At 31.3% G+C, this 24,747-nt stretch overlaps 1 protein-coding gene across 1 annotated transcript in view; it reads left to right on the plus strand.

Annotated features, from left to right (window-relative positions):
• LOC106463539 (thyroid receptor-interacting protein 11-like) overlaps positions 1–24,747 on the plus strand; it is a 101,105-nt gene that overhangs the window by 74,035 nt on the left and 2,323 nt on the right. The window contains exons 7-11 of the mRNA XM_013923584.2: positions 2,086–2,189; positions 7,656–7,755; positions 13,098–13,179; positions 14,992–15,106; positions 16,841–16,975. Of these exons, the coding sequence (XP_013779038.1) occupies positions 2,086–2,189; positions 7,656–7,755; positions 13,098–13,179; positions 14,992–15,106; positions 16,841–16,975 (536 nt within the window). The remainder of the gene's footprint in view (positions 1–2,085; positions 2,190–7,655; positions 7,756–13,097; positions 13,180–14,991; positions 15,107–16,840; positions 16,976–24,747) is intronic.

Raw genomic sequence — 24,747 nt, forward strand, 5'->3', positions numbered from 1 at the left:
AACAAGGTCTTGCCAACCAATGAGTCACGTGACCATTTGATTACGTCACAGCGAACTTCCTAATAATAATTTAAAAATTACAATGAAAAATGTTCCAGCTTAAAAGTGTTAGTTATTATTGTGTGTTAGTTTTAGAAATATACGTAGGTCTAAGTAACATGAAATAATTGTGTAGGAGATTGGTCCTTAGAAGCATATACTTCATTCACATAGATGACATGTTCCTCTCACTTTTTCAGCAATGGAGAAACATCCCCATAACATTGAAACAACACTAGCACTTTTATTTCTCAGTTCATTTACTAATATAATCAGTAATCACTTATAGCAGTTGTGTATTTTTTTAAGAAAGAATAACCTTCATGTCTCAGTTAAAGAAACTGTCCCCTCACATTTGAAACAAAATTACACCACTGCTTAGAAGCTATCTTGTTTTAAAAACTAGTGTACATATTTCAGACTTAAACATGCTGCTCATGTACTGGGAAAATTCATTAAAGAGAAAATTAGCAATTGTGTCATCAACATAACACTTTTAGTGTTTAAAACCAACAGGACATTTGTTCAAACTATTGTTTTTCATAATAACTTAAAAACAAATTAGATATAGTGCTAATACATTAACTTCATCATAAATTACAGCCACCACTGATTATAAAATGATTGTTATAGAATCATTGCTTTTAACCAGAATATGCTGAGGACACGCACACACACCCATGAGCATACACAAAGTAACTTACTTGAGCTTAAAAATACAGACTGACCAGACAAACACACACGTACATACGAACATGTACAAAATAACTTACTTGACATTAAAAACAGACTGAACAAGAAACACGCCAATGAACATGTACAAAGTAACTTGCTTGACATTAAAAACAAACTGAACAAGAAACACACTCATGAACATGTACAAAGTAACTTACTTGACATTAAAAACAGACTGAACAAGAGACACACCTATGAATGTGTACAAAGTAAGTAACTTGAAGTTAAAAACAGACTGAGCAGACACACACATGTAGTCACTCATTTAAAATGAAAAAGACTGCACAGGACACATGTATGAGCCTGTTTAAGGTTTGTCATAAGAAGTCTAAAATAAACTGAGTAAAACAGACACACGCATGGTAGATTACTTGTACAAAGTAAATAAAATAGAACAAATACATAAAGACACTTAAAACAGGATACACAAACAACAGGATCTGTGCGATGCACTAACTTAAATCCAAAATAGTTGAAACAGGGAAAACACATTGAAAACTTTATAAAGTTCATAATTTAAAACAAAATATATATATATATATACAACACAACTAACAAGACATTGAGATTTAAAGTAATTATGTAACTCTGAATTTTTTACATAATTTATCTGATGGTATAATCAGGAGTCAGAATTTCTAGAAGCTGTAAAATCTAGGTTATTGTTACCAGATTTATACCTTTTGACTTTATTATAACTTGTATTTTAAAGTCTAAAAATGTGTATGTTACTATTTCATAAAAAAATAAGAGTGTTAAATTTTTGTTGATGGTCGAATTTCATTGTGATTAACATCATCTTAAATGTTACTATGTTAAGCTGATTTTAATTCAGGTAACATTACATAATATTAAAGTTTGTAACGTTGGCATAATTTTTATTTATTTATTTTTTCTCCATAATAACTGTAATCATCAATTCCTAGTGCATAATTTTAAATTGTTTGCCATGTAATTTTTTATTTTTTTGTTTGCATAAAAGTTGGAGCCGTGAACTATGCATAATAACCTGTTGAAAATTACTTGCATAAGACAAATGTTATGTGATAACTACTTTAGGGCTTGTACAAGATTAGCTATATTTAGTCATATCAGAGTGTATTTGACAAATACTTTTGATTATACACACATATCATGGACTGATCTTCACTAAACACAGTAGAAATAAGTAAGCACTTGAGTATGTTACACAGTTTGTAGATTATTGCACACTTACCTTCGTTTTGTTATGAATTAACCTATTTTGTTTAGAACTGAGCCTGGCTTTGTGTTGAATTGCTGACAAAAGTATAAATGTTCCTACTCTTATAGAACAAGAAAGAAATGTAAGAGTGATGGAGAAGAATCATCAAACTGAACTGGATAAGGAAAAGAAGAAATATCAAGATCTTTTAACTGAATTAAATAAAAAAGAGGTATAGAGCTGAGTGTTAAATTTTAAAATTATTATAAGGTAGCATTTTGAGAACTTGATATTCTGGTCAGTACTGTTGGATGTATTCCAAGGTTTTGTTGTAATATTTTTCGTATGAGTAGACAACCACCTGGTGGTAGATTCTACAGTAAAGGACTGCTGGTTTGGACAAATCAATCAGAGTTGTATTTATTAAAATACTCAAAAAATGTGAAAGTTATAGAAGTATACGGATCACAAACTTGACGAAGTATATGTGGCAGTTAAAGTGATGGGATTGTGGTTATGGTCAACAAAATAAGATATTGATTAATAACTATTGATTTTTATATACTATGGCTAATTATCCAGGTTAAAAGTATTACCTTTAATAAAGATATTAGTATATCAAAAGAATCTGTATAGGTGATTACAAACAATATGGATCACAGTAGATTGATATACGGTATCTAAATACAATAAGTATAAACACTTTAAAACAATGTTGGTAATTATTCCCTAAAGTATACAGAAAAGGTGATCTTAATTCAAGTACATGCACAACTGCAAACTGGAAATTTGCTGCTCATGTATTGGGAAAATTTATTAAAAACAAAATTAACATAGCATTTTTAGTGCATAAAACCAACAGGACATTTTTCAAACTATTGTTTTTTGAAGACAACTCAAAAATAAATTAGATATAGTGCTAATATACTAACTTCATCATAAAATACAGCAACTGATTATAAAATGCAATTGTTAATTTACAAAAGACATCAACTTAGAAAACACAAGCTTATATAAATCAAACCATTTGTTATATATGTAAGAAGAAAAGGCTAAATAATTTGAGAAATCAAGTTTTTAAAATATTTGTGTAAAATGATTTAACATTTAAACTGGCTGTATATGCACATCACTAAATTTTAATTTTGCACTGAGTTTAAAAACCCAAAACTGTCCTGAACTATAAATTCATTACTTGTATAAGTTTGAAAGTTTATAAAAGAAATATCATAAGGTGTTATTTTCATTGCCAATATTTGACAGTATTGGATTTTAAAGGACAATCTTGTTAACAAATTTTTTGACATACAGCTGTACCGTACATAGCTGAAGCATAAGAACCAGTTGGTGTTGGTGTAATTTTCTAATAAACAAATTCTCAAATGATTTTCTTTCTTCTTTGAATATAGTGTAATTTGCTTTTATTGTGAGTATTGGATCTTTATTTAACAAATTGTCTTATTTCCTGTATCTGGTTCTGTTATCTCTAATTTTGTGATTTTACTGAGATCAACTAGGACTTTTTAATTCTTTATGAATTAAATTGTTTTTAAAGCTGTAATTAAGAAAATAAGATAAAGTAAGGCTACTAATATGAGGTTCTCTACCTAAAAGGTTTATTTCTTTTATTCTGTGTTGTGACATAACTGTGTTACCTATTGTATCACTTAAGTTTTTGAAATGAATGGATTTCAGCCTGTACTGTAGAAATAATGTTATGCAAAGTATTCAGATAATTAGTTAAGAGACTTAGATGATTTGTATTTACAACTTGTCTCTCAAATACTGTATCTTTATTATTTTTTTATATGTATATGATTAGAATTCTAAATGACAAAACTTTAACATTAAAAAAGATGGAATTGAATTATAAACAAAGTCATTAAAATGAAATTATTTAAAAACTTCCCACTTAAAAAATATAACATTATGATCTAATGTTTCAGCAGCTAGTGGACATTGTTTACAGTGGTCTAACTCCTGTAGGTCAGTATGAGTATTCAGCAGTTTATTGGCTTGTGTTTAATTACAATCGAAGATACACACACACACACACACTTAGTTGATTGGTTAAAAATGCTAATAGTGTCATGTTAAAAAAACAGAACAGTTTGTTATTGAGATATGGGACTTTGAGGTTTCTGAAAATTATGAAATGGTTTCTTTCAGCGTAGTAGTTTGTGTAATCTTTAGATGCAGTGCATATTCAGTTACTCTTTGTCATGTAGTTACCATTCTGTACCTTTTTAACGATTACACAAGTTAACCAAATATTGAAATTTTATCTTGAAAGCTACTGGTTTTGCATATGAATGTGTTGTTTATAGACAACTCCATGTAGTAGCCACAAAGTCACTTGTATCAGCCACATATCTAATTATGAAACATCTAGGAAGCGTAGGTGTTATATATATATATATATAGTTACCAAGATGAAATTAATGTATGTTAAAGATATTTTAAAACAAAAGGACTATTCTCAGGCATTCAAAAACATGCAATATTTACCCAAATCATCAAAATCTTCAATAGATTAGATTACTCTTCTTTATATCTAAGAAATATGCCAGGAGCTTATTGGAATTTTTGCTTTTGCTGATATTCAAATTTTTTAAAAATCTTAATTTCATCTATTAACCAGGTAAATAAAATCCTTAGAAAAGGCTGGCATGGTTTGCCAAATTAATTGTAATGATTGTGATATTAAATATATTGGGGAAAGTTAACACTTATGTAAGGTAAGAATTGGAGAATATAAAAGTAACAGAATCCACTCTAGCTGAACCTGTGTCATTAAGAGATCATTACATTAACTGAGAAGATTGAAAAGTATTAGACATTAAATAACATTTTGGTAAGAAGGGGCTTTTTTAGAAGGGTGGCATATTGCCTTATTTAGGTCCATGAGTGTCAGACTCTTTGACAGTGACTTTCATTAGTATTTGAAACATTAGGACAGTCAATCTATTTTTTAAATTGATGTATTTTTAAAGAAATTTCATTTTAAGATATAACAGATGAAATCATTTGAAAGAAGTTGCATAGTTCCAAAAATCCTAAGCAAAGAAAATTCTCATATGTGTATATAAATAGAATTTTTGTTTTTCTAAAATATTTCTAAATGTCCTGTATTACTCCCTATAATTCAGCTAAGTTACTTGTTCTTCTTTTGACCTTCTCAATTTTTACACAAGTCCACAGAGCCTCAAGAGTGTTCATATCAGGACCTTGTAACAGCCAAGCCTGGTTACAAGTGTTCATTCACCCTTTTTTAACCATCAAGATATCATTTCACCACATTTACTGTGTCAGTGTTCAAAATAAGGACAATTTCTGGTTGCCTAGACAAATTTCAATTAATATGTGCCACAATTAATCAAGAATACTTAAGTTTTAATAAATATTAATGTATTGTTGTCACTATTTTTACATATAATGAAATAAACAATTCTAGGGTGTTTGTTGGTCATTCATGATGCAGTGTGTTCTGCTGCAACTTTTTATTGATATTGAGCAAGGCAGAAGTTTTGGCAAAGATGCAATGCTATTGGTTGATAAAATTAAAGAGACAACATACACTGGTAGGTGGGTGCACTTAAAACATTATTGTAGTACATAAACTTCTATTCAACATTCAGGCTTTTATTTGTAGTTATAGCTTTATATGTACTATAGAAATTTGCTGAAGATGGAATCTGTTTATTTCGAGGAATTTATTAAATATATCGTTATTCGTCACTTCTGTCATTGTGTTGTTCATCATTATTGGTTTTAGTTTCTTGTGAGACCATCCATGCATCATTTAAAGCAGCATATAAAGGAGCCCCAGAAACCTAGTGCTGTAATTCTTCAAATATTTATGGACATCTAGATGAGGAACGTGATTGAACTGGTGATGTTATAATATGTAGTTCCAACAATATACAAGTTGCAAGAGACAATGATGATTAAGTAACTAAAACCAATACTGAAAACTAATTCATCAGTAATAGAAATTGTTCATCATTGCAACAAAAAAAAGTAAACAGGCATGGAGACTCACAATGGACACAGAAGTTGTGATACAAAAATTAGGATTGATTTATCTTTCAAAAATAGGTTGCCTGTTATTTCAAATGCTTTGTATGTTTAAGACTGTTGTTTTGACCTAATGGGTCATGTTCTGAGGGAATGGCGTGATGAATCAGATTGTCTATGAACTTGTTAGCTGTCACGATGCTATCAGTTTTCTGTATATCATCAACATTGTTGAGTGAGATGCAACCCCCTAACTTCTACTGTAAATGTTGCACATTGACTGTTTCTTCTCCACTTTCATTGATTGTTTGCTGAACAGTTCAATCTTGGATTCATCTTTACAGATGCTTTACAAAGCTGAAGTTAATTTGCTGATTCTGATGTTTGTGTTCTGATGCCCATTTCAACCTTTTGAATTGGTTACTTCTCCTCAGGCCATTATGCACTGATGTGTATCATACTGTTCTTAAAATAATATTAATACCTGTATTTGCAGAAAATTCATTAAAAAACCTATACTTGACCATTGTCTATCTCATAAAGAACATATCTTGAGATATTTAACACCACTTTTAGAGTTTGTTTTTTACATCGAACAACTTCTGTTATTAACAGTACCAGTTTCACATGTCCTTTTCAGAGTCTTGTTTACAACTAATTGGTTAAAAGTTTCAGTAACAAAATCTTGTGAACTCAGTATAATTTATTGCATGTTTCATATAGTTTGGTAATAATATAAGCATAGTGGAATCTCCAGTTTTTGTATATTTTTTATTTCACATTTCTTCATGTAGACATTATGTAAACATATTTTTTGTAGTACAAGTACATGCATTTGTAGTACATAATTTATTCAAATCAGAGGTTGAGCCTGGCTTGCAAGTACATCATATCAGTTCCTTTCTGATATTGAGCAAAGTTTATCTGTTAAAGGTGCCTAAAGATAAAAACCACACAAAACGTTACAATAGCATTTGACAGAGAAAAACTAAGTAGGAACAAAAATGTCATCAACCCAGGTTGGCAATATTGTAGTAATTTTAGTTCAAGTACTTTAAGTGTTGTTATTTATATACTAGTTAATATTTCAGATATTTGTAGGTCTTTGTAAAACTCTGTGTGTGGGTCTGAGCAGAATTTAGTATATTCTTTTTGTACTTCTATACACCAGTAAAGTACACGTACACTATTTAATTTTCTTAAATATAATGTACAAATTTTCATTTTTCAGAATTTCTTCTTCAACTTTTTTGTTCTATGTTTCTTTATTGTTAAAGTTAGCATTGATCTCAGAATTATCCTCCATCTTGATAGTAGATTAGAGATTTATTATATCAGTTTTCCATTAGTCCTTTCATACAGAATGCTGTGTATTTATACCACATTCAAGCCCTTGTGGATAATAGCATTTGTTATTCATCTGATTTATCATTTTGATATTTGTTCCATTGCTACATTACATTAGTGTGGGAATTTTAAGAATATTTGAAATATTGAATATTGAAAATCAATAAATATTTATTACAATGTATTGTAGTGTATTCATTGAAAATAATTCTGCTTTTTGGTTGTTTATATTTATTATTCAAAACGTAAAGTATTTTTCCAGATATAGTACTTACTTTAGAGATTTAGTATATTCACTATATCAAATAAATAATGATCAACTTACTTTAACCAGGAATGCCTAAGTGAAACTTTAGAAGCTCTGCATGCTGCTTCACGTTTAAGTGAACAGTTGGATAAAAAGGAAGAGACAATTCAGTATTTAAAAGAAAAATGTAGGTACAATTTATTACCCAACAGCTAAAATATATTTATGTATGCATATATTGTATTTAATCATTTATGTTTGTTTATTGCAAAGAGCTGGTTGAAGTAGGAATAACTAATTTTCAGAATATTCTTAATTACATCGTTTATTTGTAACAAACTTAGCAAATATGATGAAAGAAATTTTTATTCTTAAAACAAATAAGATTTATGGGCATTACTTAATTTATATTTTGCTGTTATTTACACTTTGCAGATGTGCTGGAAGATAATGTTTTAACAAAACAACAGTTAATTCAATAGGCCTAAAATATGTTATTTTAAATTCAAAATTGGACATGTGTAAAATAGCATTTTATAACTAGTTGTTAAAAAGTCACTTACCCAAGCGGCATTTTATCCAATACCAGAATAGAATGGAAATGCTATATATATATATATGCATATATATATATATATCATTTCAAGGATTTTTGTCTCATTGTCTGAACCAACTAACAAATTCTGGTATTGAATAAAATGCCTCTTGGGCAGTGACTTTTTAAAAGGTAGATCTGAAATGTTATTTTTACTACACACACACACAGTCTAATACTTTAAAATTGACAGAGTAAATGCCAAAAGCTAGCAAAGAATGGAAAACCAATAAAGGAAATACATGTAATAAAAATCATATTAAATGCATGTGTTTTCTCCACATTCCACTTAATTATCTTTGTAAGGGCTTGATAATTTTGACCACCATTTAACCATGAAACTATGCATACTATAACTTTTAATATAGTAAGTGTACCTTTATGAAACTTGGCAAGATGATTTTAATGTTATGATTAAAAAATACTTTTTTCTGAAACACACTTACTTTGTCTCACACTATAGCTTTATCCCGATAAAAGTTTCTCTTCTCTGTCCATCTGAGCTCTGGTATGAATCTTACCTCGCTTGCTCCAGCCTTTGTACCCCATTATATTGCCCAAAGCAAGTTAAATCTTGTAATTCTCTCCACCTACGTCAATGCACCCCCCTATTCCAGATCTGGATATATGTTCTCCGTTATTACTTCCCATTCACTTTCATCGACAACTGAACATCACAATGATGGTTGTACATGCTTGTTGCAGATTTCACTTCAGTGTTGAATGGCTTTAGTTATACATATGCTGTTGACGATTCTTTTTTTTTTAGATCTGTCTTCTTTGGTTTGTAGCTTGTTGTCTATTTTTCTGTATTTTACAAAATAATGAAATTTGGAAGTAATAGTTTTTCAAAATGATATCCTTTATATTTTGTATTCTTTAATTTTTCAGGAACTCTTTCATCATTTTCAGTGGTATACTTCCTTCCAAATCTGTACTAGCTACCAGTAGACCTATAAAAAATTTCCTGGTAGCAATGAGCTGTGTTGAGATGGGGTGTTCCATAAGACCACCTTGTGCGCTTTCCGGGTGGTAAACAATTACAACACAAAGATAAATACACTACTGGAGAACAACTTATGGCCTATCATGAGTAAAGCTTAAGGGGATTTTGCCAATCTCTGCTGACCCCTAGGTTGAATAAATCAGAGTCAGATTGCTTTTCAAAATAGGGAACATGGTTTACCTATTGCATTGTCTCTGAAGCATCACTCCTTGGGACTCCCCAATGCAAGTATCCCCCAATTTCTCCAAATGAAGTGTGGGAGTCCTTACCACTCCCAGTTTCCAGTCAATCGAGTGGTGGACAGAGGTCTATTCCTCCGGAGTAATGTTTGAACTCATTATTCCACTGCAGAACGAGAGGTCTAAGCTGGGTGCCCTCCTTCCAGCAACCCTGGGTATTTTTCCCAGGTGTATAGTGGGAGCAGAACCAGCCTATGATTCAGAGATGACTCCGCTATTGGGTTGAGTGTGGCCCTTCTTTTTTGTTATTCCCTTCATTTTGATCATCGTGGAAGATGGTCCTCGACTCCTCGTAATTCTTCATGCAGAACGTCACTTTCCGTGTCATTGGTTTAATTTCATTCATTCAACATCCTCCTCGTAATTCTGAAGGCAGGAAGTGTTACTTTGCCTCACGGGTTGTGTAGTTAGGATTGTGGTTCATAATGTTGCGTCATCAAGGTCACGTGACTGGTGTGGGGCCCTCTATTTTCTAGAACTATCTTGTTCTTTCATGAATGCTCTAGTATTTACTAGGGTAGGCGGGTATATATAAGAGGGGACAACGTGACGCGAGGATAATGTAATGTGTGTGTAGATAGTGAGTAATTGATCTGCAGTCAGAAGTATTATTGAGCACGTTCGTTGTTATAGCGTTTGTTTAGCGCGATTGTTGAAGTTGAGTGTATCGGTAAAGTTGTATTCGGAAAGAATAAACCAGTTTTATTAAGTAAAGAATTTGTGTTGTTAAAATTTCGTCGGAACGAAGTTACAGAAAGTTAATTAACAAACGGAGACGTAACAATAATCCTAGGCCAGTAATCTCTGTTTCTTCTGGTAGAATGAGGCGTGAAAGGTCCCATAATTCCTAGTTAGGTTTGTTGCATTTTGTGCTTCTTCAGGCTGGGGGGAGGGTTTGTCCACTTTTGTGTTGTTTGCCTTCTCTTTGTAATTCTGATGGTTCGACGTGTAACATTCTGTAACTTTCAGGTTGGGTTCTAATGATACCATATTACTAAACAAAAAATCAACAGCAATCTTCTTACCCTAGCCACTACTCCTTGGATCTAGATTTGGGTCCACAGCCCTATAATTCCAGTGAGGAGATGTGGGACCTCGTCTGCCTGGTTATGGCCTGGACAAATATATGTTCTTCTAACAATGCTAGAATTTTGCCTCTGTGGCCAGTAGGCCTTTACCCAGTAAGCCCAAGAATTAGATTTCATGTTGTCCTGGCGAAGAGCATAACTGTTTCAGAAATAGTTCAGACCCTACTAGTGTGCTGTACGATATCTCAATTTGCACGTTTTCTTTTTGTGTGGATCTTGCCCTCACCAGCCTCTCCACCTTGTCAATGTGGGATTCTTGATATAATGTGAGAAGAGGTATGTGTGTTTCAAAAGTTAACATTTTCCTATACTGAAAATGTATTTCTGATAATACTTGCCTTCTTTCACACTCTTCTAATTGGACCGTTTCAAAAAGTGAATAGGAAGTAATTACAGGGAGCTTATGTACACATCTGGGATAGGGGGAGCATTGACATAGGTGGAGAGAATCACAATATTTAACTTGCTTTGGGCAAAACAGTGGGGTATAAAGGTTGGAGCAAGTGAGGTGAGATTCATACCAAGGCATAAATGGGCAGAGAGGAGAAATTTTCGTCAGGATAAAGCTATAGTATGAGCAGAGGTAAGTATTATCAGAAATACATTTTTGGTAGAAGAAAGTTTCATTTTACAGTTTTCAAATTTCACTTGGTTAATGAATATCAAAAGGTTTTTTTCAGTAAAACTTTATTTTCAGCTTTTAGTTTTTTTACTGTAACATTTTATGCAGTCTTGGACCACAAAAAAAAAAAAAAAAAGAGAGAGAAAGAAATCTAAATTACACTTTTTTCTTTCTAGAATGACTACTTATTATTACAGACAATTACACACTATTATTTATACAGCTAAAGCTAATACAACTCAGATCTCCTGGTCATTTAGATTTAACACTTTAGTGCCACTTAGATTAGTAAATTATTACACACAATAATACCAACACTCTTGTTCAAATTACAACATTTTGTGTGCGCAAAATGTGCTCATGTTATTAGGTTTTTAATTTTTTCATTTACTTTGTCTTATCTTGTACTTTTTTGCTCTCAAAGTCTTGATGAAAATTAACCCTATTTTTTTTTGTAGAGGTGTTAATACTTAATTTTTGATATATTTTAATTATGCAACTTAGAACACAAAATATTAATCTTCAACAACAACAAAAATCTGAAACTTATGGTTTAACTGGGTTTCTAACTAAGCTGTATGTGTATTAAAATAATTTCCTTACCTGGTCAAGGTGATAACAGTGAAACCAGACTATGGAATTGATGCAAAATAATTCAGAACCAATTGTGAGAATATGCCAACCTTATAAGGAAAGCAATAAATTAAAACCTCTTTTTAATAGCAAACGTCAAAGAGAATTATTCACATTTTTTAAAGACAGCATGTGCTGGGAGGGGCATGGCGTGTGAGTTTCAGCTTATGGCATATATTTAAGCTAGAAGAATAGATGCTATAAGTTTTTTTTTTTTTGCTCGGAGATATCTGACGTACAAGTATATTAGTCCTCAGAATCTTAAAAATAATATAGATGAACAGAAATTCACATGATACATAAAAGTGAAGATTGAGAATTTACTTGAATATTTTCTTTTTGAAATTAAGAAATTAACACATTAAAATTTTAATTATAAATTACATTTTAATGCTAAGTTTATTGACGTATATTGGTAGTAAAGTAGTTAATTAAATTTTGAATATAACTCTGTAAAAAGGTGGTGATATGCACACTATGACCAACCCATATCTAGGGGATTGATTTGTCCATTTCACGTTCAGACTCAGGGGTGTGTAAAAACAGCATTTCAAATCTGTCTTTTGTCTCCCACAATTAATGGGTTCAGGTATTGAATGAAAAATTTTGGGCACTGATTAATGGGAAACAATAAGTAGATATTAAATGCTATTTTTCACACCTCCAATTTTGAATCTGAAATGGACAAGTTAAGAGGAATGTGGAAAAAATATATATCTGAGTTTATATTATTTTTATAAAAAATTTTAGGCCTATTTGGTTCTGATACTTTGCCAGCTTTTGCCCTGTAAACTATAACTTTTAATAGTTGATTAGGTTAAATAAATTCGATTTTTGCTATTGTAATTTTTTGTTAAACAGACTTGCATTATTATAGTTAAATATAATAGCATTTTTTATACTTGTTTTTTGTGTAATTAAATTTTTTATGTACAAGTTACAGAGGAAAAAAATACATGCAGTTTGATCAATGCATTTTTGTTTTGTGAAACTACACATAAAAGATTACAATACTGCTGAGTAGATAATCTAGCAAAAGCTTTTAAGTATGCATCCTGGATATTTTGTTATAGCTACTTCAACTGAATTGTTGAAAATGATTTATAAAATATCTGTAATTTGACTTTTGAAAAATACATTTCAGAATATGCAAAAATATTTACCATCAGAAAAAATACAAATATTTGAAATTCATATACTGTGTTTTAGTGACATTGTATATCAAAATATGTGTGCTTGTCATCTTTAAGGTATGTGATTGTAAATGGAAGGGCATAACACTTATTATTTTTCAAGATTATTTGTATTTGCATGTTAAAGTAAGAACTGTAAATATATTTTTGCAGTGTCTAGACAAGAAGAATCACTAATCAAAACACAAGAACAGACTGCGCAGCTACAAGTAAACATGGAAGGAAAAGTGGATAAGTAAGTTATAAAAGAACAAATTCCATTATTATGAAAAACTTGAGATCTTAAAGGACTTTCATAATGTTTCAAACTTTTGTAGAAATTTCTTTGTTAACTTTTTTAGAAATATTTTTCTACCTTATTTAAGTGATTTTTTTTTATATTGATCAACAAGGTGCATGTTAAAATAATTAAGAAAGCTGAAATGTTTCTAAACATAACCTGCATTTACCTAAAAACCTCATAAAAGTATCAATGAAGCAGCGTATACAGTAATTTAAACACAGCACTATTCTTCTGAGTCTAAGTAATGCAAACAGTAAGCTGAAGGTTTGACGGCTTGTTAACCCTACTTTGCACGAATCAACCCTGTATTGGAGAATTAATATTCACTATAATTTTGAATTTGCTATGCGTATCTTCATGAAATTTTATAAGCTTTTAATAAACATTACAAGTACATTGTACACAAAATATCAGAATATTAAAAGTTTTTTTTTTCAGTTAAACTCTATACTTTATCAATTATTCTCTCTATCCTAACACTAACTGTAGCAAAATCATCTATGGAGAAAATTGAAGAATGTGAGATAAAATCAAAATTTTTTTTTTCATCTAGAAATATTGCAGATTTAACAAAAAATTACTGTTATTTATCTTGAAAGCTTTGGGCTCTTTCCACATCTTAATTGTTTTATTGCTCTTTGAATTGTGTGAAACTACCATTGATAGCAGCAGGGGTGCGGAGAGATTAAAAATTTCAGGTTACATCAAGTGGCACTTAACTGCATATGTTCCTTGTGTATTACTTTGGATGAAAATGTTTTTGTTTTGTTTTTTCATTTAAGTTTTTTCTAACCTAACAAATTTTTGATTTTTACAAATTAATTACTTTTTAAAATTTTTGAAAATATTTGTCAATAAATAAAGAATATAAATAAAACCTAAGGCCTTTTGCTTTCTAAATAAATTTTTCTAAGTTGCTCAAAAAATCGATCATGTAGCATTCAAATATACTGTTTAATATAAATAATTATTGAAACAGTAAAACATGATGCTCCCAACCTACTGTAATTTACCTGGCTTTCTAAGTGACCTATAAAAAGGTTTAAACAAATTTCATTACTTACCAGAGCACTGACTTTGGTCTTCACTCAATAAAATCTGCTTAGGAAATGGCATATTTTACCTAAATAAGTTAACGTAAAGATGTCATAATTATGTAATTCACAAAATAACCATAACATATACCATTGACAAAGAAGTGTGAGTAAATACATAATTTCAGAAGCATGAACAGTTGGGAGGAGCTTCAGTGATGGGTGTTACAAATTTATTGATATCTTAGAAGCTTATAAACTATCTCTGGCAACATTTTATGCTGCATACACAGTGATTGAAATGACATTGTCAAAAATGGCAGTTGTATTTTGAAGGCTATCTAAGTGCAATTAATGCATGATAAAGAAAGAATGCTTATAGTTGTAGTATTTGTTGATCAATACTACCATTATATGTACGATGGAAGTTCCTTGTTTGAGTGGAATATGCACCTTTGACAAGGGATTTGAACTGCAAAGTATGGACACCCCATTGTGTAGCTGTAGCTTTTGGCTTAACAACAAACAAACAATGTGGATGTGATTTTTTTAGTCCAATCCAGTATAGTAGGTTCCAGTAAAAATAGTTATCAGCAAACTGTTGTCAAGTTAATTGTAATCGTTGTTTTCAAAAAGCCAAGAGTAAACCAAATTGAAATGTGTACATATAAGCCTCTAAACGTTTTGTATGAATGTGTGCATTTACAAAATAAGTATTTTTTATTTTTAGACAAGTAATGAAGAACTTAGTTTTAGGATACTTCAACACACCACCATGTCAGCAACCAGAAGTGGTCAGACTTTTAGCGAGAATACTTGATTTTAACCAAGAAGAATTGAATAAAGTGAGCGAGTTTGCATTAGATTACTGTAAGATTCTTTAATATGTCTGTCAATCATGTATGTAAACTTTTGTTTGTAATTCTTAACTCTGAAGAACAATAACTAAATGTAAAGGAGTTGTCACATAAGTAGACCTAAAATATCAAGTACTTGGAAGTACAAGTATTAAGATGTGTGAAACTGCAACTCTGAACCTTTTGTCCTTTACTGGTGAAAAGTATAATTAATACAGGTTGTTCACTTTAAATAGAACCTTTTCTGTTTACTATTTGAAGCTCCATGCTGACAGTTTGGTGCATTTGATGAAAACTAAACAAGTCCCTTCCCATATGAAGTAACTCGAGAAGAGAAAAAATGTTGAAATATTAAAATTGTCAGTGTATTATTTGGTTGTTTCATTCATTTGAATATGCATTAATATAGTGGAACTTGTGTAGATATTTTATCCAGGATGTAGTTTAGTTAGAAGTAATAAGCCTTTAAAATAATTGTTTTAACACTTGCCACATGAACCAACCCAACAGAAAGGTTTGGGTTGGTTTGATTAGACAAAAAGATGATGTTTGGCACTATTTTTGACATCTAGGTCACTTGACCAGACTAGTGACTTGACCTGAGACCATGAGAGACAACATGGAGAAGTTAACTTGTAATGTAAAGTAAAACGATGTAGCAATGAAACATACTTGATGTGGTTCTAGATGTAGTTGTGAATGTGATAGTTTAAATGTAGTGATTAAGCTGAACGGTGGGTCCAGGTCAGATTAAGGAAGAACTTATTCAAAGTTATCTCAATCAATTTGACATACCAGCCAGATTGGAGATTTGTCAATTGATTACTGCATTGACAGCAAAACATAAAAAAACAGACACAATAATATAATTAACTTCAAAAAGAGGGATTGGAATCGTATTTAAAAAATCATTAGTTTCAATATTTTGTGAAACAAACAGCACAAAGGTGCAGTGTTGAAGTTGAAACATTACAAAATGATTTCTCTGGTGATTCTTAAATTAAAAATGCCATTTCTGCAGTGAAGAGTAAATATAAGTACAATGGGATAATGCCCAGTATGGTACCACCATGTAATCCATACAGATTTGATCATTCATATTTTCATTAATATTTAGTTGTTTTTTTTTGTTTTTTTTAGAAATTGTGCTGAGCTTCATTCATTTAGATCTGTCCAAAAGAACCCTAAATCACCAGTTTCTGGAATGTCTCCCCTGTTATCCATCCTAGGCTCAATACTAAAAGATGTTGGGCAAGATTGTGTGGCAGGTGTTAAATTCAAAGACGATATATAGAGTATCATTAAATAGCATGCATTATTGATTGTTTATGTCCCTATAGCACGTTGGATTTCTAATCCAAAGGGTTCGTTCCCCGGCAGGGATGCCACCACCATTGCCTGGTCCCAAGTCCAGGATGAGAAAGAAGGAAGGTTGGGCACGGGGCTAGCAACTCCGCCCCGTAAAAACCAACCTGCTTAAAATTACTGCAAAAACAACTTCCATCGGTGAGGTTTTGTTGGGGCCCTATGCTCCAGTGGGAGTCTACAGGGATTATTATTATTATTGATTGTTTAATAATTTCATAATAAGTTACTTTTTTGTGTCAGCACAGAGAAGGGCCTTAGTATTAAGAATATCAATATCCATGTCTTTTTGTTTTTCGTCTTTTTAAAACTGGATAATTGGTTGTATAAAGTAATCTGAGTCATGTACCCAATCAGGCAGGAATTGTATTAGGAAGAAATAAAAGCAGAACAGGAAAAAGCTCTGGGTGGTTTTCAAGTATTTTTGGGAAAGTGAATACTTCTACTCAGAGTCCATCAAGAGAGGTGATTGACAGTCCTTATGCTGACAAGGTAAAAATACTTTTAATTTCATCTATTGTGTTTCAAAGTACTAAAGACTAGGACAGAACTAAATAAATTATTTTATCCTCGTATTGATCAGTCTTAGTTCTCAAAAAATTAACCATTAAGTTTCAAAAATAGAAAGTTATATTTTTACTATTAATTGAAAAGAAGTTTTGAATTATTAAGTCATATTTACTAAAAGCAAGTTTATTTTCCATTTTTTTTGTAAATATCTATGTTTCAGAGTGATGTTTTCTTTTTAATAAATACTTCAGACTTGTTAAGAGCTAAATATAAATTATAACTTAAATGTTGTGTGGAAACGTTTTACTGTTACTAGTTTCTAAATGTTTTTATATATTAGGTGTTTGTTAATGTACTTAGGTAGTTGGGGGTATTAGTGACATTTTTTAGGTCAGTTGCATGATCTTTCATCAGGTCAATACAGTTTGATGTTGCCTGTAGTTATATAGGCTAGCATGCAGCTGTGAAAAGAGCTCCTATATGTGACTTGCTTTCTTTTATCAGGAAATCTCGTTATTTAATTGGTATGTTTCTAGATTAATGAAATACATCAATAACTTATTTAACATAGCTTCCTTTATTTTGGGGATCTCTGGGTTTTTCTTGATTGGTATTTCTGCAGTTTTCCAGTTTGTGACACTTCCAGTATGTTGCATGCTCTACAACATCAGAAACATGATTTTTTAGATGAAGAGCATCTAATTGTTCTTTAAATTATTACGTGAGTTTCTTATTATAATATATATATTTGTCTCCACAGCAGCTTGGTGTGTAGTAAATTAGTCATGTGGTTTTAATGCTATTTCATGTTTCACAGGAGTTAAAAAATTGTAGAGTGTTTAAATAAATATAAGTTGTTAAGTTGAACTAGAACATGAAAAGTTTTTCAAATATTTTGGACAGTACAGCTGAGCCTGAATGTAAATATGTTGCTGTTTAGGAAGTAGTTTAGCTGCTTTATTTTCTGACTTTGCTCCACAATTATTTTGGCACAGATGTCAGATTCTATGCTTTTAAATGTCACTAGCTCAGTCTTTGTACACTGTCTGGTGTGTGTGATTAAGATATCTTTGTCATAAAAATTCTTGTCCTGATATTCCATCAGCTTCTAGATCAACTTTATCACACATAAAGAAAGGGTGTTCTATAATTAGGTCACCTACTTGTAGCTGAACCTTATATTTTCCTAATACCTAAACGGGTAATGGAGGTTAAAATGCTATTACAGATTTTTCTACAAGCATTATCCAATAATTTTTGATAGCTTTTTATTAAACCTGTGTTTAATTCTCTTGCTATTGGCTCGGCCGATTCATCCAAGTTTGTGACCCTAAATTAACTTTTAGTTTCTCTAGTATAACTTCTAATATGTTTTGTGTATCTTCACAAAATTTTTGAAAGCTTTCAGTAATCATTAAGTCATTTGTAGACAAAGAAATCTGAATTGTTAATGAAGTATTTTCACTAAATTTTCATGAATATACGGAGTCAAAGTGTTGATTGCTCCAAGTGCAAAGTGGTCTTTTATCTGTTAAGATTAAAAATACGGTTCTTCATATGAAAAATCTCAAATTTCATTTGCATAATCTCTAAAATCCTCCTAAATATATTTAAACTTTTTCAGTAAAACTATATATTGTACTCGTTATTTTTTCTACCCTAACTCTATATGAGGTTGGTCAATTTGGGTCATAAACACCCAAAACAAATTTAAAATTTATCTAAGTTACCTTTTTTTTTTTAGAATGACTTCAAATTGTAACAAGAAACTGCATTTGTTTATCTTAAATAGCTTTAAATTTATAGCACTCTACATCTGTTTATACTTAAATTTTATTGTTCTATTGCCCTTTGAACCATGTCTGACTAATATTCTCATCACACAAGTTGTAAATCACTTGGTGAACATGTTACCCTATTAAATCACATAACACACTGGCTACATTGCTCTGCTCTACTTGTGAGCATAGCTCATGAAAAATTTTCTTCTTCTTATTATTTTTTATTTTACTTAATTTAACCTGGAAGTTTCTAATTTTTACATTTTAGTCACTTTTAATGAATAAAAAATACACACAAAAAACAAGAAATAAAGCACTTACCCGGGTCTTCTTTTTTATTGCTCTGTACTGTAGGTGAAACTTAAACCCTACTTTTCTAAAGTAATGGTACTACTACACTAAATAATTTTTTATTTAATTAAATAATGCACCAAAGAACACAGAATAATAACATGCAAAAAGCAGACAATGTTCCATAACTATCACAAGTTTTCTATTTTTCTAACTTTGTGACAAGAGCCATTAAAAATTCAGCTAATCTCATTGATGTTTTTGCCATGGGATTAAAGTTTGAACTGGAAGCGAAGTAGACATTTATCTGTACAGAAAACAACATAATATAATATGTCATTAAATAGATTAAAACCTTGGGCTTTCTGTTGGTTATAAATAATATAGTACTAAATGTCAAAGAGAACTATTGGCAATTTCTGAATCAGAGGATATTACAGATGGGCATGGCAAGAGGGATCTGATTTTCTATTGTATGGCTCTGTAACGAAATAAGATTGAAGGTTATAAAAATTGTACTTTGCCTGAATGATTAAAACATTATAATGAGTAATTTACATTAAATTTCAACTAACAGATCAAAAGTCTACTTCTTCAATTTCTAACCTAACTATAGATTTCATATCATTGGCAGGAAGTATTCTGTGATATTTTGTTTTACTGCTGGGGTGACTTCCTGCCTATGGACTTGACAAATGCTACAATTTTGGAATCTTCTCTCCCATTAGCAGGTGTTTGTATTGTGAGTTGAATATCTACTCACACTTCTGCCAGTGCATAGTCTTGCTTCTGTTAATATTTTTCGGAATTCTGCAGTTTGCTGAAATATGTCATAACATTCAGCAGTTGTAACATTTAGTTGCTTCTGCTTCTCATATCTCTGTTGGCATATGGCTTTTTGTATACATATGGGAGGTTTTCTGTTATCTGCAGGACCAGCAAACTGGCATTGCTTTAAGTAATTAAAACACTTTAGATGATTAATTTAATTTGAAACGGTTCTTTCTTGATAGAATGTATCTGATATAGCATTTGTTTATACACTTATTTACCCTGATCTCTTCCATATTCAAAACTTCTATTAAATCTACCATGGTCACTGTGGATTTGTTAGCTTCATTAATGTTTGAATGCATAAGGTTTCTAACTAATCTTTTAAGTTCGTTAGGATGATTATAAGCTATTCATAACCTACTTCCAAATGTATGCAGTTTATGAATAAAGACATGGACTGATCCTCCTCACTGTTACACTTGTATGTTGATCACCTGCTATACAGTATAAGCAACTGGAAATTGTTTGTAACCCATAGCTCATCATGGGCCCTAATGAGCCTTTTAGCTTAACCTGAAGTTCTTACTCTTAAGATATTTTGTTTTTGTGGATCTGACCAGTCTGATATTCCAATTGTTTCATCTCTTGCATCTACCAAAACATTCTATGTCTTCATCAATTCTGCCATGAAACATTGTAAAAATGCTTTTTCACCCTGTCTCTGTGCTTTGCCTAAAGAGAGTGCCTATATGTTTTGCACTCTTTGTATTTTATTATGAATAGGCCCTTCCTGCATGGGTGTGGGGGTTGTGGCAGTGTTCTAGTATGGGGTTTTGTGATTCATTCTAGACATTTCTAAGCTTTATATATATTTCTACTTCTAGCTTATATCTATTTCACCAATTTTTAGTTTACTTACAGCTATATTTGTATTTACTCTCTCATTGTTTTTTTGAAATACCTAAGGTTGTAGAACACCATTCCTTTAAGATAATGATTTTTTTTACCCTATTAGGTTAATAGTTATCCTTTTGATTGCGCCAATCTGTTACATGAACTACAAGAGAGTAGGAAATAAAGCTGTTTGATCTCACAAGGTTATGTACAAATAACGTACAATTATTGTGCTGTGACTCGCAAGTTGTCCAACACATAGGGGATTCTCATTCATCATGCATGGAACCCCTCAAACCAACACTGACATACACACCCTGTGAACTCTTGGTTAAGCGTGTTTGTTTGGTCTAATTGGCACCAGCAGTGACATATGTGTGATTTTACTCAGCCTTCTATAGTGCTAAATGTTTATCTCAACAGACTCCCACACTTATAGAAATTAATGATATACACTTAAATTCTTGGTTTTTATAGCTGTTTTACTGGTAACTCCATCCATGGCCAATTAGAGATGTGGTTGCACTTGGTAGTAACAATGAATGGCCATTTTTCTGCTGACATAATCATGACTAGTGATGTACAAAACCACTATTGAAAAGAAGTTATAGTGATGTTTTTTAAAAACTCCATCCCATGTTCCAGTTAATAACACAACTGCATGTGGTTAAACAAACATATTCCATGTTAACAACAACCTATTCGTAGCTGTAGTTAACTCATTCAATTTCATGTGATGTAAGTTAAGTAGCATGCAGTCATTCTTTCTTACAATGCCTAGTTTTTATAAGTTTTTCATAATTTAATATTCAACTTATTTCTTTTATTAATTTTAGTATTTTATTATTCATTTATTAATTTATCTAATTTAATGCTTGACTCATTTTATATTCCACCCTCAAAGTACATATATATTCTGATTATGTTTCTCCATATTTGCTATTTTCCTTAGATGCATGATGTTCTGCTTTTATAGCATATTTGATGGATTTAAATGTGAGATCAATGGCATCAATTTTGGAGGTAATATCTGAATGTCTTAAAAAGAAAAGCTGTTTCTTGAAATTTCAAATAAATCATATTTGCATGCAGTGCCTGTCATGTATATAGGATCGCATCAATACATTGCCTATCATGTATATAGGATCGCATCAATACATTGCCTATCATGTATATAGGATCGCATCAATACATTGCCTATCATGTATATAGGATCGCATCAATACATTGCCTATCATGTATATAGGATCGCATCAATACATTGCCTATCATGTATATAGGATCGCATCAATACATTGCCTATCATGTATATAGGATCGCAGCAATACATTGCCTATCATGTATGTAGGATCGCAGCAATACATTGCCTATCATGTATGTAGGATCGCATCAATACATTGCCTATCATGTATATAGGATCGCATCAATACATTGCCTATCATGTATATAGGATCGCAGCAATACATTGCCTGTCATGTATATAGGATTGCAGCACACTTTAAATGAATAATTTAAACATTTATATTAACCCATTAACTGCGGATGATGGATATTTCCGTCATTGAAGTTCTATGGCTCAGCTGCGATTAATGGAAATATCCGTCAGTCGCACCCATATAACTATAACTCTATGCGAATGATGATAATTACCGTTTTATTGTGATTGATGGCAACTCAGTTTTATCTGTGAGTCAGAAAATGGCAACTGAGCTGCTCCTGCAGCAGTTAATGGGTTAATGAATGAATTCAACAAGTAATGAATACCCACAAACTAAAAAATGTTATGTTTAATTATTGTTTCTAAACAACAAAGCTATTCTCACCTTTTATGCATTAACTGGTTACAAAACAACTTTACATCTTGTAGCCCACAGTAAAAAGTCAGCATGGAAAGTATTCCAGAGTCAGCATGATTTAATTAAATACTTATTAGGAAAGGGAGTTTGGATGGCAAAAAAGAAAGAAAAGCAGAAGAGTTTTTCTGCAAAATTTATGATCTGTCACAAAAAATTACAGTGCCGCTCGATAATCCACATTAAAAGACCTCACTTTCAACCAGTTGTATGGAGACATGAAGATTGTCTATATGCAGTTCTAACACCATGAGTTAAAAAGAATGTGAAATTGATCCTAAGACTTGGAAGTTTACTGTGTAATTAAGTTGCTTTGAGTCTATGTCATATGGTTGTCCCATAACATACAGAACTCAGAGCTGTAAGTGTAGAAAGGCAGGACTTGAGTGTATTGGTGCCTGGAAGAAGAGTGTATAAATATATTAAATAGTATAAAATAGTTTTTCTTTGAATGTGACAACAACCCAAAAACAAACATTGAGAAGACATCTTTTCCACAATCTGCATGGAGCCTTTAAAGACCAATCTTGGGTTAAACAAATATTATAAGAGAAGTCACAACTTGGAAAAAAAAATTTAACAGCATTCTAAGTATAATCTTTATTTTTGTCAATCAGTAAGTTTTTAAGATGTGTGTAGTGTTTTTAATTACATAATTATCTCATCTTCTGCTGTTTATTTAGTCCAAATGATTTGTTTTTTATGCAAAACCTCGCACATACTTCTAGTCTTGCTTATAACAGTTTCAGGTAGTTTTATTGTACAGTAGTTTTATTAGAGAACAGGGAAACTATACTAACACTATTCCACATATACAGAAAGGGAAATGTGCTTGTATCCTTTTTTTAGTGTGGCCAAAGACCAACAATAATATTAAAATATATGTTTGTGTTCTATCAAATTTTATTTACGTTAAAATTTCAAAACACTTACAAAGTTATAAGACAAATGAAATCATAAGTAGAGAACATCCATGTGAAAATGTTAATGGCAATAAAACAGTAATAGCAAGTTTTTAAAAAAATTCAATTAAAGAAGCTTTAAAACCTAAAATAAAGGCTGGTTCCATCATTTATCAAGTTATGCTAAAAGTCGTGTGATAAACTTTAAACATGCAATGATTTTTGAAGTCTACTTTTGTGATAAATTGATTAATATTCAGGAAACCATTGTTTTCATCTTCTATTTTCCACTGGGTTGTTTCAAAGATATCTTCAACTGGGAAATTGGTTAATGTTTTGATGTCAAAATTGCAAGTTGACCACTGGTTTGTACAGGCATATTTGTTAGTTCAGTTATGGAACTTTGTGTTTATCATACTGTGGAGAAGGGATAGAATTAACATTGTGATGGCATGATTACTGTATAACTCATTGAATATAGCATTCTTAGTGTTCTTTTAGTCATCATCCCATATGTCTGCCTGATTCTCTTGTGTATTTCTTTCCACACCTGCATGTTTCGGATATTACTACTTTGGTTTTAATTTATCTCTTGATTGTCTTATACGAGCTAAGAGATTATGGAACATTTACCTGGATCTGAATTGGGCTTGATGTTTTGAGCAAATATTTTGGGCCTGATGAAGGAGCATATAATTAACTAAAATGTCATTTATTTTCCCAACTACCTACGCAAGTTACTTGTGCAACATAAATATTCTTCCAATTTTAACTTGCCAATTATACCTATCAAACAGTCTTAGGTGTGCTATTTTTAACAATTTTTATGTCAGTCTCAGCATTGGGAATTTGACCTGCCAGAAGACAAATCATAACTGTTGACTGAATAAAACTGAAGAATATTAGAATAGGCATTGTATAACATCAGCAATCTATTTAAAGATTCGGTGGGTGAAGAACAAGGACCCATTAAACTCAATGCATTATATAAAATTAAGATATATCTATATATAGTATTTACAAGATATGTAAAAAGTAAGAAATTGTATACTTATGGCATAATAAATAATTTTTTATTGTTTGGATGGAACACACAATCATTTTAAAGTTGTTAATAGAGAGGTAAGACCAAGGCTCAACTACAAATGAAACAAAAAGTTTGGCTAATATGCAGGTAGTTATGTTATACAGATTTTAGATAATTTGACCAGTCAATTGATCAACTAGCCAACTCTGGTAGCCTATTAATGGCACTAGGA

Source organism: Limulus polyphemus, unplaced genomic scaffold (assembly GCF_000517525.1).
Source record: "Limulus polyphemus unplaced genomic scaffold, Limulus_polyphemus-2.1.2 Scaffold1433, whole genome shotgun sequence".
Lineage (NCBI taxonomy): Eukaryota > Metazoa > Arthropoda > Merostomata > Xiphosura > Limulidae > Limulus > Limulus polyphemus.